Genomic DNA, 14,213 nt, shown 5'->3' with positions numbered 1-14,213 from the left:
TGGGCTCCATCAGCAATGCCAGAGTTATTCATCATCCTCAGCTGTAGGAGTGTGAAAATTGTCCCGAATCAAGGCTTGGTTACTTTGGACAATAGTGATGTTTTGAACTCTGGCAGAGGCTAACTTGGTCCGTTTGGTTGTCACCACAGCCCCTGCATTGCTGAAAACCCTTTCCAAAATGACACTGGAGGCTGGGCAATAAAGAAAGAGATTGCACTATGCTAGTTTGGGCCACTGTTCGTATATGCCTGCCCAGAGGTCAATGAGGTCAGGAAACAGGGTATGCGCCGGAGACAGGCCAGAGTGTAAGAGGACCTCTAAAGTGTAACAAACATTGATCATGATGGACCAAACGAAAACAGACCTATACAACTGTATGCAGAGGGGAGGGTGGGTAATGTGCGATAGGGGGGAAAATCCCTAATATGTCCCTAACTAATGCCTCAACCCTCAGGAACACCCTGATGGTGGATGGCCTGTGTTCCCGTTCCTGTGCTATCTTACCCTCGCAATTCCCTAAATATTCCCAATGCATTTCCCCAGTAACTGGTTCATCAGGGTGGAAAATTGGGCAAAAAGTGAAAAGTACAAAACAAATTGGTCCAGAAAAAACTAGTAACAAACTAATAATCAAACCATCAAAAGCTAATGATACAGTTAAATCTGGTTGTTAATACATTAAATATCCGAAGCATCTATTTGCACACACATCAATCAATACACGTGATCAGGCATAAAACTCAAGAAACATTGATTGTAACAGTTCCCAATCTGATAGAAAATTGTGTAAGAACCCAGTAGACCGTGTAGCTTATAATCCATAGGCAGTTAATACACATCTGTGAGACAATCAATTGATAGTTTCAGAAATCAATACTCAAAACTATACACATAAAATTGATAGCTGGCCCAAGACAAATAGAGAAACCTTCAGGTATAGATGTATATAATGCCAGATTACCTGAGGTATAGTCAAGAGAGCCTCAATCAATTAAGCCTGGTACATATCTTTGATTCATAGCTCAGGACAAATACAAAGTTGTAGCCTGAAAGCCCGGTATATAGCTCAGCTCAATACACACATATATATATATATATATATATATATATATATGAAAACCGGTACATAATTAAGCTGGGCACATACAGTTGCAAGAAAAAGTATGTGAACCCTTTGGAATGATCTGGATTTCTGCACAAATTGGTCATAAAATGTGATCTGATCTTCATCTAAGTCACAACAATAGACAATCACATTCTGCTTAAACTAATAACACACAAAGAATTAAATATTACCATTTTTATTGAACACACCATGTAAACATTCACAGTGCAGGTGGAAAAAGTATGTGAACCCCTAGACCAGGGGTGGCCAACCTTACACACACAAAGAGCCTCAAAAAAAAAATATAACTACCAGGAGCCACAAGCTATACATTTACACACGAGTCACTGCATTTTTTGCCCTACAAGATGCACCCAGGTTTTAACAAAGAAAAATTGATCTGAGGTCTGCAAAAAATTATTTTTTTCTTGTTTTTCATTAGCAGAGAAAAAAAGAAAGCAATATATTTTTCATCAGACCTCAGATCAGACTCCTAAATCAGATCCCCAATCCTAATCTGACCTACAATAAGATCCCCAAACCTCATCGGACCTCCAAATCAGACCTCCAAAATAAGACCCCCAATGCTCGGATCAGACAACACAAATCAGAATCCCAGTATCAGACCCTCAGTGCTCACATCCCCCCATGCTCAGATCTCCTCCCTTCCCAGATCTGACCCCCCATGCTCAGACCTGACCAACCCATGCTCAAACAAGACCCCCATGATCAGATCTGCCCGCCCATGCTCAAATATGAACCCTCATGCTCAGATCTTCCCACTCATGCTTAGATCAGACCTCCATTGCTCAGATCAGAACCCCCCATGCTCAGATCAAAACCTCCCATGCTCAGTTCTATTATTAAAAAAAAATCTCATCCCTCTCTGGATCAGGCACTGGGCTCCTGCTCGGGCACCTGCTACTCTGCAGGTCTGACACGCTCTCCACTATGACCTGATGAGCAGAACGTCAGGTCATAGTGCGTGTCTCCACATACTACTTTCTCACACTGTGTGCATCAGGATGTAGTGGAGAGTGAGGTGGAGCTGCAAAGTAGTAACAGTGCCCGATCAGGAGAAGAGATCTGAGCATGGGGTGGAGAGTGAGCCGGCCTGACTGCTTCCTGGCTTCACAGCTAGAGCCTCACTTGAACAAGCAAAGAGCCGCGTGTGGCTCAAGAGCCACAGGTTGGCCACCCCTGCCCTAGACTAATGACATCTCCAAGAGCTAATTGGAGTGAGGTGTCAGCCAAGTGGAGTCCAATCAATGAGATGAGAATGGAGGTGTTGGTTACAGCTGCCCTGCCCTATAAAAAAAACACACACCAGTTCTGGGTTTGCTGATGTGAATGATGCATTGCTTGATGTGAATGATGCCTTGCACAAAAGAGCTCTGAGAAGACCTACGATTAAGAATTGTTGACTTGCATAAAGCTGGAAAGGGTTATAAAAGTATCTCCAAAAGCCTTGCTGTTCATCAGTCCATGGTAAGACAAATTGTCCATAAAAGGAGAAAGTTCAGCATTGCTGCTACTCTCCCTAGGAGTGGCCGTCCTGTAAAGATGACTGCAAGAGCACAGCGCAGACTGCTCAATGAGGTGAAGAAGAATCCTAGAGTGTCAGCTAAAGACTTACAAAAGTCTCTGGCATATGCTAACATCCCTGTTAGAGAATCTACGATAAGTGAAACACTAAACACGATTGGATTTCATGGGAGGATACCACAGAGGAAGCCACTGCTGTCCAAAAAAAACATTGCTGCACATTTACAGTTTGCACAAGAGCACCTGGATGTTCCACAGCAGTACTGACAAAATATTCTGTGGACAGATGAAACCAAAGTTGAGTGGTTTGGAAGAAACACACAACACTATGTGTGGAGAAAAAGAGGCACAGCACACCAGCATCAAAACCTCATCCCAACTGTGGATGGGTCTGCTTTGCTGCGTCAGGGCCTGAACGGATTGCTATTATCGAAGAAAAAATTTATTGCCAAGTTTATCAAGACATTTTGCAGGAGAACTTAAGGCCATCTGTCCACCAGCTGAAGCTGAACAGAAGATGGGTGTTGAAACAGGACAACGACCCAAAGCATAGAAGTAAATCAACAACAGAATGGCTTAAACAGAAGAAAATACGCCTTCTGGAGTGGCCCAGTCAAAGTCCTGACCTCAACCCGATTGAGATGCTGTGGCATGACCTCAAGAAAGCGATTCACACCAGACATCCCAAGAATATTGCTGAACTGAAACAGGTCTGTAAAGAGGAATGGTCAAGAATTACTTCTGGCCATTGTGCACTTCTGATCTGCAACTACAGGAAACGTTTGGTTGAAGTTATTTCTGCCAAAGGAGGTTCAACCAGTTATTAAATCCAAGGGTTCACATACTTTTCCACCTGCACTGTGAATGTTTACATGGTGTGTTCAATAAAAACATGGTAACATTTAATTCTTTGTGTGTTATTAGTTTAAGCAGACTGTGATTATCTATTGTTGTGACTTAGATGAAGAGTAGATCACATTTTATGACCAATTTGTGCAGAAATCCATATTATTCTAAAGGGTTCACATACTTTTTCTTGCAACTGTATGTTTGATTTATGGCTCAGGACAAATAAAGAGATGTAGCCTGAGAGCCTGGCATATATCTCAGCTCAATATATATACACTGCTCAAAAAAATAAAGGGAACACTTAAACAACACAATGTAACTCCAAGTCAATCACACTTCTGTGAAATCAAACTGTCCACTTAGGAAGCAACACTGAGTGACAATCAATTTCACATGCTGTTGTGCAAATGGGATAAACAACAGGTGGAAATTATAAGCAATTAGCAAGACACCCCCAATAAAGGCGTTCCTATGCTTCCTGGCTGATGTTTTGGTCACTTTTGAATGCTGGCGGTGCTTTCACTCTAGTGGTAGCATGAGACGGAGTCTAGAACCCACACAAGTGGCTCAGGTAGTGCATCTTATCCAGGATGGCACATCAATGCGAGCTGTGGCAAGAAGGTTTGCTGTGTCTGTCAGCGTAGTGTTCAGAGCATGGAGGCGCTACCAAGAGACAGGCCAGTACATCAGGAGATGTGGAGGAGGCTGTAGGAGGGCAACAATCCAGCATCAGGACCGCTACCTCCGCCTTTGTGCAAGGAGGAACAGGATGAGCACTGCCAGAGCCCTGCAAAATGACCTCCAGCAGGCCACAAATGTGCATGTGTCTGCTCAAACGGTCAAAAACAGACTCCATGAGGGTGTTATGAGGGCCCAAAGTCCACAAGTGGGGGTTGTGCTTACAGCCCAACACCGTGCAGGACGTTTGGCATTTGCCAGAGAACACCAAGATTGGCATATTCACCACTGGTGCCCTGTGCTCTTCACAGATGAAAGGAGGTTCACACTGAGCACATGACAGACGTGACAGAGTCTGGAGACGCCGTGGAGAATGTTCTGCTGCCTGCAACATCCTCCAGCATGACCGGTTTGGCATTGGGTCAGTAATGGTGTGGGGTGGCATTTCTTTGGAGGGCCGCACAGACCTCCATGTGCTCGCCAGAGGTAGCCTGACTGCCATTAGGTACCGAGATGAGATCTTCAGACCCATTGTGAGACCATATGCTGGTGCGGTTGGCCCTGGGTTCCTCTTAATGCAAGACAATGCTAGACCTCATGTGGCTGGCGTGTGTCAGCAGTTCCTGCAAGACAAAGGCATTGATGCTATGGACTGGCCCTTCCGTTCCCCAGACCTGAATCCAATTGAGCACATCTGGGACATCATGTCTCGCTCTATCCACCAACGTCACTTTGCACCACAGACTGTCCAGGAGTTGGCAGATGCTTTAGTGCAGGTCTGGGAGGAGATCCCTCAGGAGACCGTCTGCCACCTCATCAGGAGCATGCACAGGCGTTGTAGGGAGGTCATACAGGCACGTGGAGGCCACACACACTACTGAGCCTCATTACATCAAAGTTGGATCAGCCTGTAGTGTGTTTTTCCAGTTTAATTTTGAGTGTGACTCCAAATCCAGACAAATCCATCATGGATTGAAAAATTTAATTTCCATTTTTTTTATTTTTGTGTGATTTTGTTGTCAGCACATTCAAATATGTAAAGAACAAAGTATTTCAGAAGAATATTTAATTAATTCAGATCTAGGATGTGTTATTTTTGTGTTAAGCAGTGTATATATATATATATATATATATATATATAGTACAGACCAAAAGTTTCGACACACCTTTTCATTCAAAGAGTTTTCTTTATTTTCATGACTATAAAAATTGTAGATTCACACTGAAGGCATCAAAACTATAAATTAACACATGTGGAATTATATACATAACAAAAAAGTGTGAAACAACTGAAAATATGTCATATTCTAGGTTCTTCAAAGTAGCCACCTTTTGCTTTGATTACTGCTTTGCACACTCTTGGCATTCTCTTGATGAGCTTCAAGAGGTAGTCACCTGAAATGGTTTTCACTTCACAGGTGTGCCCTGTCAGATTTAATAAGTGGGATTTCTTGCCTTATAAATGGTGTTGGGACCATCAGTTGTGTTGTGGAGAAGTCAGGTGGATACACAGCTGATAGTCCTACTGAATAGACTGTTAGAATTTGTATTATGGCAAGAAAAAAGCAGCTAAGTAAAGAAATACAAGTGGCCATCATTACTTTAAGAAATGAAGGTCAGTCAGTCCGAAAAATTGGGAAAACTTTTAAAGTGTCCCCAAGTGCATTCACAAAAACCATCAAGCGCTACAAAGAAACTGGCTCACATGCGTCACATCTGCTGCTGAGGATAAGTTCATCCGAGTCACCAGCCTCAGAAATCGCAGGTTAACAGCAGCTCAGATTAGAGACCAGGTCAATGCCACACAAAGTTCTAGCAGCAGACACAGCTCTAGAACAACTGTTAAGAGGAGACTGTGTGAATCAGGCCTTCATGGTAGAATATCTGCTAGGAAACCACTGCTAAGGACAGGCAACAAGCAGAAGAGACTTGTTTGGGCTAAAGAACACAAGGAATGGACATTAGACCAGTGGAAATCTGTGCTTTGGTCTGATGAGTCCAAATTTGAGATCTTTGGTTCCAATCACCGTGTCTTTGTGCGACGCAGAAAAGTTGAACGGATGGACTCTATATGCCTGGTTCCCACCGTGAAGCATGGAGGAGGAGGTGTGATGGTATGGGGGTGCTTTGCTGGTGACACTGTTGGGGATTTATTCAAAATTGAAGGCATACTGAACCAGCATGGCTACCACAGCATCTTGCAGTGGCATGCTATTCCATCCGGTTTGCGTTTAGTTGGACCATCATTTATTTTTCATCAGGACAATGACCCCAAACACACCTCCAGGCTGTGTAAGGGCTATTTGACCATGAAGGAGAGTGATGGGGTGCTGCGCCAGATGACCTGGCCTCCACAGTCACCGGACCTGAAACCAATTGAGATGGTTTGGGTGAGTTGGACTGCAGAATGAAGGCAAAAGGGCCAACAAGTGCTAAGCATCTCTGGGAACTCCTTCAAGACTGTTGGAAGACCATTTCAGGTGACTACCTCTTGAAGCTCATCAAGAGAATGCCAAGAGTGTGCAAAGCAGTAATCAAAGCAAAAGGTGGCTACTTTGAAGAACCTAGAATATGACATATTTTCAGTTGTTTAACACTTTTTTATTATGTATATATTTCCACGTGTTAATTCATAGTTTTGATGCCTTCAGTGTGAATCTACAATTTCCATAGTCATGAAAATAAAGAAAACTCTTTGAATGAGAAGGTGTGTCCAAACTTTTGGTCTTTACTGTATGTATATATATATATATATATGTATATGAAGCCCGATACATATCTAAGCTCGATACATGTTTTCAATTGCTGTCCTTAAGTATATGGAGTATCCCGAGGGTCTATTTAAGAGGCTGCAATAGGTAAAGTCTGATCCAAGAAAGCTGCTGGTCACAAGGACCACTCACGTGTACAGTGGATGTTTAGCTGCCATGGCAATAGCGACATGGTCCACCTCGATTTGGATGTCCAACACCATATCAGGTCGCACCTCCACTATATAGTGCAAGGGGTTGTGGAACATTAGGGGAATGGAGCGCATGCCTGATACACATGCAGCTCCATGCCCGGACATCCGGTCAGTGGAACGCAAATGCGCTCCACCAGGAAGTAAAGTCACGCTCAAAACAATGGAACGTAACGCGCGTTCCCCAAGCAGGAAGAGTGCATAATGGGTGTGACATCTCGAGACATGCAGTAGTGATGAAACGCTAATGCGCCCAACCCACAGGACAATGCGATATTTTGTGAAGGGTTCACAGTCCCTTACACAACACTGGTATTACCTTGACCAAATAATTAAAATTGACACATTGAAAGTTTGAATCTTTAAACCAGAGATTCAAATACATATGATAATAAGAAAGAGTGTGTATATATCAGGCCTCTTGAAGTGTATAACAATCATGCTGAACAGATGGAATTAAACTTCCATGGGTATTACCCTTCTGCTCCTCCTCATCATCATCCAATTTGCACTAGGAAGACGAACTGAGGGTGGTCTGGCTATCACCCTGTGTAATGTCTTCCCCCTTTTCCACATCTTCCACATGCAAAGCGTCGGCCTTAATTGTGAGCAACGAGCATTTGAGTAGACAAAGAAGTGGGATGGTGACGCTGATAATAGCGTTATCGCCGCTCACCATCTGTGTTGATTCCTCAAAGTTTCTTAAAACCACACAGAGGTCAGACATTTATGCCCACTCCTCACTTGTGAAGAGCGGAAGCTGACTGGAAAAGTGACGACGATGTTGCAGCTGGTATTCCACTACTGCCCTCTGCTGCTCACAAAGCCTAGCCAACATATGGAATGTGGAATTCCAGCGTGTGCTCACATCTCACGACAGTGAGCTGGCAATTGTAAGCGCTGCTACAGTGTTGACAGACTGGCGGAAGCTGTCAATGGCTTGCAGAAATGGGCACACATGCGGCGCACCTTCACCAGTAGCTCAGGCAAATTGGGGTAGATTTTGAGAAACCGCTGAACTGCTAAGTTGAAGACATGGGCTAGGGATGTGTGTGAGCTTGCCGAGATCCAAAGCCGCCACCAAGTTATGGCTATTATCAGACACAACCATGCCTGGTTCTAGGTTGAGTGGCGAGAGCCACAGCTCAGTCTGGTCTCTTATTCCCTGCCACAGCTCTGCGGTGGTGTGCTGTTTTGTCACCTAAGCAGATCTGCTTAAAGGGACACTGACAGGACCAATAACCATAATTAGCTGTACATATCCATGCACAGGTCTTCTAATGTGCATTAAAAACATATAAGTATAACCCCTGTCCACATTATGAATACAGTAAACTCATGTTTTATAACCTGAAGTAATCGCTGTTCTTTCTGCCCAAGGGGCGAGGTTTCAGCTCCACAGCTTTCTATTGGGCATGCAGCGGATCTCGGAAGGTCGGGGACAGCAGAAGCCGCCCAGCGAAGTGAATATTGATGAGCTGGGCGGCGCTTCAAAACGGCGGTTGGGCTGATGCTGGCTGGGCACAAGTGGAGCTAAAACTCCGCCCCATCAGCGACCATATCCACTTCCGTGCCCCAGCATACCATACAAATTTCCTTACCCCAGGCATTTGAACGCAAGTGCAAATACCCAGCCACCCACCAAAAGTCCATAGCACTAAATGCACAACTTTCAAAAATACTGGCCCTTGAAATGTTGCCATTTAGGTTTGTGGACACTGAGGCCTTCCACAGTCTGATGTCAGCAGCCGTCCCTCGTTATGCAGCCCCCAGCCACCACTATTTTTCACGATGTGCCGTGCCTGCCCTACACCGGCATGTGTCCCAGAACATCACCCGTGCCCTGACCAACGCAGTTACTGGGAAGGTCTACTTAACCACGGACACATTGATAAGTGAATTCCTCTTGCAGCACCAGTCAGCCATCAGTCGGTAGCTGCAAGCAGTGTAGCACTGCAGTGGGGAAGAGTCAACAAGCCATGCTTAAAGGGACACTGACAGGCCCAATAACCATAATTAGCTGTACATATCCATGCACAGGTCTTCTAATGTGCATTAAAAACATATAAGTATAACCCCTGTCCACATTATGAATACAGCAAACTCATGTTTTATAACCTGAAGTAATCGCTTTTCTTTCTGCCCAAGGGGCGTAGTTTTAGCTCCACTTGTGCCCAGCCAGCATCAGCCCAACCGCCGTTTTGAAGCGCCGCCCAGCTCATCAATATTCACTTCGCTGGGCGGCTTCTGCTGTCCCCGACCTTCCGAGATCCGGCGCATGCCCAATAGAAAGCTGTGGAGCTGAAACCTCGCCCCTTGGGCAGAAAGAAAAGCGATTACTTCAGGTTATAAAACATGAGTTTGCTGTATTCATAATGTGGACAGGGGTTATACTTATATGTTTTTAATGCACATTAGAAGACCTGTGCATGGATATGTACAGCTAATTATGGTTATTGGGCCTGTCAGTGTCCCTTTAAGCATGGCTTGTTGACTCTTCCCCACTGCAGTGCTACACTGCTTGCAGCTACCGACTGATGGCTGACTGGTGCTGCAAGAGGAATGGGGTAAGGAAATTTGTATGGTATGCTTTGGCACGGAAGTGGATATGGTCACTGATGGTGCTTACAAAGGTCCAGGTGCAGGGCGGGAGGCATCCGGGCCTGCGCCTTTGACAGGAGATTGGCCAGCACGTAACACAGAGGAAGAGGAGGCAGTGGTGTTACCCGCAGACACAGATTGTGGACCCAGGAGTTCGGCCGAAATAATTACGGTGCTTTGATGCCATGTGGCGGATCATGCTGGTGGTGGTGAGGTTGCTAGTGTTCACACCCCTGCTCATTTTTGTATGGCACAGGTTGCAAATTACAATATTTTGTCATCCACAGTTTCCTCAAAAAAGCTACCCCTTCGCAAGTGAGATTTCTGCAAGGGTGTGCTACGGGGAACAGTTGCGGGTCTTTTTGGTGTGACCTGCCTTCTCCCTTTTGCCACCCCACTGCCTCTTCCGGCCTGTTGTGGTGATGCTGATCCCTCCCCCCTGTACTGCTGTCCTTGCTCGGCTTGACACCTTTCCAGGTTGGGTCAGTGACTTCATCGTCCACCACCTCCTCTTCTACTTCCTCACTCTGCTCATCCTTGTTGACCTAACAAACTCAGTTATTGACAACTGTGTCTCATCCTCATTATCAACCTCTTGAGACACTAATTGCCTTTCACTTATTGGCAACTGTTCATCCTCAGCCTCCACCTCGTGAAAAACGAATTGCCGTTCCCCACCATCATCTTCTTGTGACTGTGGAGGCTCCAGAGTTTGGGAATCAGGGCACAAGACCTCATGTCCCTCTTCAAGCAGGCTTGTTGAGAGGCCCAAATGAAGGAATGGCACTGAAAAGTGCTCCACAGAATATCCAAGTGTGGGATCACTTGTTTGGCAAGACTCTCCATGGTGGGAGGAAGGAGGATCAGGACGTGGATTGTGTTGACCAGACTCTTGGCTACTGAGACTGGACTTTGTGGAAGACAGGGTGGTGCATTATCTGCTGCAGTCCAACCAATCACCTGGCCGCACTGGTCTTACTTCGTGAGCATTGTCCTGTGCCGCCCTGCAAACTGTGACATGAAGCTAGGTATCGTGGATGATTGTTTTTCTTGTGCTCTGGCAGCAGGCACAGTTTTAACGCGCCCAGGGTCACAGCACCATCAGCATCACGGCCACTTTCCTGTCCATTACTGCTCGCCTTCTTCATATTAAATTTTATATATGCTTCAAAGTATGTCACACGTACAGTAGTTTAAGATTTGTAAGTGTATGCGCAAAAAAATAAAAAGGTATTTGGGATGTTGAAACGTCATGCAGAAGATATACCGCAGATAATGTCGCTGATGTCACCAGTGGCTAATAAAAAATTACAGGGAATGTCATAGGTATTTGGGATGTGGAAACATTACACAGGAGAAATAGCGCAGATAATGTCGCAGATGTCAGCAGCGGCTAATAAAAAAAAAAACAGGGAATGTCACAGGTATTTTGAATGTGGAAATGTTACACAAGAGAAATACCACAGATAATGTCACTGATGTCAGTAGTCGCTAATATAAAATTACAGGGAATGTCACAGGTATTTGGGATGTGCACACGTTACACAGGAGATGTAGTGCCACTAATGTCACTGTCCACAGTGGACACCGTCCACGGAAAAAGTACACTGGATGTCACAGATATTTTTGGGATGCACTCACGTTACACATAATGTTGCTGTCTGCAGTGGCCTAACTATTGCTGATGTCAGCAGCGGCTAATATAAAATTACAGGGAATGTCACAGGTATTTTGGATGTCGAAACATTACACAGGAGAAATACCACCGATAATTTCTGCAGCGGCCTCACTATTGCATGCTATTAAGCGCAGGATGTGCAAAAAATAGATATTGGTGCCACACACAACAGTCCTTAAAAGGACTTTTGGGTCTGTTAAATCTTAGCAATTTAGCTCAGATTGCGCTAAAAATATATATTGCTGTTGCCACACACAACAATAGTCCGTTAAAAGGACTTTTAGGTCTCTGACAAGTTTTTAAACTTACAAAAAAAATAACTTACCCCAAAAAAAATTCACTCCCTACACTATCTTTCCCTTCTTCAGCACAGCTCTCCCTGACTAACACTGTTGTATAACACCCGATGACGCATTCTAGCCAGCCAATCACTGCAATGCCAGTTACCAACATGGCTATGGCATTATAGTGAAGGGCAGTACTTACCTGCATAGCAGCCAGCAAATGTGCAGGGAGAAAACTCGAGATTGCGCTCAAGCACATGCAGTATTCGGCCAAATACCGCCATGTATCAAGCATCGAGATGCTTGAGCCGAAATAGTGTTCAGCCAAGCATGCTCGATCAACACTAACCATGAATGCTGGATCTTCTCCAGCCCATCCCAGTAATCTGTCAACCCGATCCGTGATGTGTCGAACTCGAGCGCCAAGAAGACAACACACCGTTCGAAGATCCCTGTCTTTTGTGAGAGATCGCCCTATCCGTACCCCTAATAATTGAGTCTCCCACTATCAGCATCTGTCTGGCCTGCCCTTCTCTCCTGGTCCCCTCCTTACTGGAGCTGACATTCCCCTGACTGGCAGAGGAAGCGCTTGGCTGCAGCAGTGCTCTCCCTGAACTGACATCCCCCTCATCTGCAAACCTTGCAATCTTGTTGGGTTGTGTCAGATCAAGGCTAGCCTCCCTGACACTCTTCCCTCTACCCCACTTTTTAACTGTTACCCAGCTGGCTTCATCACTTTCTTCAGCCTCCCTGCTACCACATCTACACTATAGAGTGTCTGCTCAGTGAGCAGCAAATTCTGTTCCAAATTGTGAACTGTTCTCAGTGTTGAAACTCGATGTGTGATTCCAAACGGGCAATTTGCTCATATTTTAAACAAAGATATGCACCCTCAAACGGCTGTTCCAGGACTGCATACATTAGACAAGATGTGCACTGGACTGTCAATAATGGAACACATACTAAATGGGGATTATGCAAGAAAAGACACTATGTACTGGTGACTTGTATTATTCTTTCCCATGTGCATAACCTTACATTTGTCAGCGTTAAACCTCACTTCCACTTTTCTGCCCAAGCCTCCAATCTACACAGATCTATATGTAGCACTATACTGTCCACTTTTATGTTACTTACTTTAAACAGTTTAGTGTATGGCATAGAGTAGGGCCCAGTATTAACCCCTGAAGTACCCAACTAGTGACATTGACCTAATCTGTGTATGTGCCATTAATAAGTACCCTCTTTTATATCACTACACCAGTTACTTACCCACATACACACATTTTCTCCCAGGCCAAGGATTCTCATTTTGTATACTAACCTTTTATGTGGCACAGTATCAATTTTTTTTTTATAGAGAAGTCAAGATATATGACATGCATTGACTCATCCCGGGAAAGTCTAGAACTTAGCTCTTCATAGAAATTGATTAAATTAGTGTGACATTACACCACTATATACTGTCTCAGACATATTATTTTTGTGTTCTTCATTTATATTAGGGTTTCAGAACCGGATCCAAACCATACTTTGGAAGAAAGAGTTGTACACTGGTACTTCAAGCAACTTGATAAAAATTCAAGTGGGGACATTGGAAAGAAGGAAATTAAGCCATTCAAGAGATTGTTACGAAAAAAATCAAAGCCCAAAAAATGTGTGAAAAAGTTTGTTGAATACTGTGATGTGAATAATGACAAGTCTTTATCTGTCCATGAATTAATGGGATGTCTTGGTGTTACAAAAGATGAAGGTAAGATCACATTTTTAGATAAATGTATGAAACATTTATATCCTATACATACAAGAGAAAGATTATATGTTAATAAGTTTAATGTCCGTAATAGAGCAACCCAGTATGAACCCAGAAGTCTCATGCTTAGTCGTGCTTTAGAGGCAAAGTTCAAAATTATTATAACATTAATACTTTTATTAGCTAACAAAAAAAGTTATATTTGCAAGCTATAACACAGAGGCTCCTTAACCCCTTCCCGACCAGCGCCGTAATAGTATGGTGCTGCGAGAAGTGACTTCCGGACTAGCGCCGTACAAGTACAATGCGCTGATTGGGCGGGTGCAGGAGCTGCACCTGCCCGATCAGCAGCAGGGGCTCGGCAGTCACTGACATCCAAGCCCCTGCTGTATGCGCTGGCATTGGTGAAAGCACAGATGCCGACACATTAATCCTTGCAATTCCGCCATCAGGCAAGCAGACCCCCAAAAGTTAAAGTCCCACAGTGGTACAAAAAAACGTTTAAAAAAGTTAAGATAAGTGTTTTACATAATAAAAAAATGAAAGTTCCAAGTAAAAAAAAAGTGTCACCTTGTCTCATAAAAAAGTGTAATACCAAGTGTAATACCAATCAAAAAAATCTTATAAACCCCAAAATGGTACCAATCAAAGCATCATCTCATCTCCCAAAAAATGAGACCCTACATCGTGCTAAAAAAACACAAAAACAAGATTTTTTTTTTTCAAAAATGCTTTTACTTTGTAAACTAGACAAATTT

General features: G+C 44.1%; 1 protein-coding gene across 1 annotated transcript in view; it reads left to right on the top strand.

Moving 5' to 3' along the window:
- Positions 1-14,213, top strand: part of LOC122934466 (SPARC-related modular calcium-binding protein 2-like) — a 318,924-nt gene that overhangs the window by 259,196 nt on the left and 45,515 nt on the right. The window contains exon 9 of the mRNA XM_044289947.1: positions 13,208-13,455. Within this exon, the coding sequence (XP_044145882.1) occupies positions 13,208-13,455 (248 nt within the window). The remainder of the gene's footprint in view (positions 1-13,207; positions 13,456-14,213) is intronic.

The sequence above is a fragment of the Bufo gargarizans genome, chromosome 4 (assembly GCF_014858855.1).
Source record: "Bufo gargarizans isolate SCDJY-AF-19 chromosome 4, ASM1485885v1, whole genome shotgun sequence".
Taxonomy (NCBI): Eukaryota; Metazoa; Chordata; class Amphibia; order Anura; family Bufonidae; genus Bufo; species Bufo gargarizans.
Note: the sequence above shows the minus strand (reverse complement) of the source record. Positions and strands in the feature narration are given on the sequence as shown.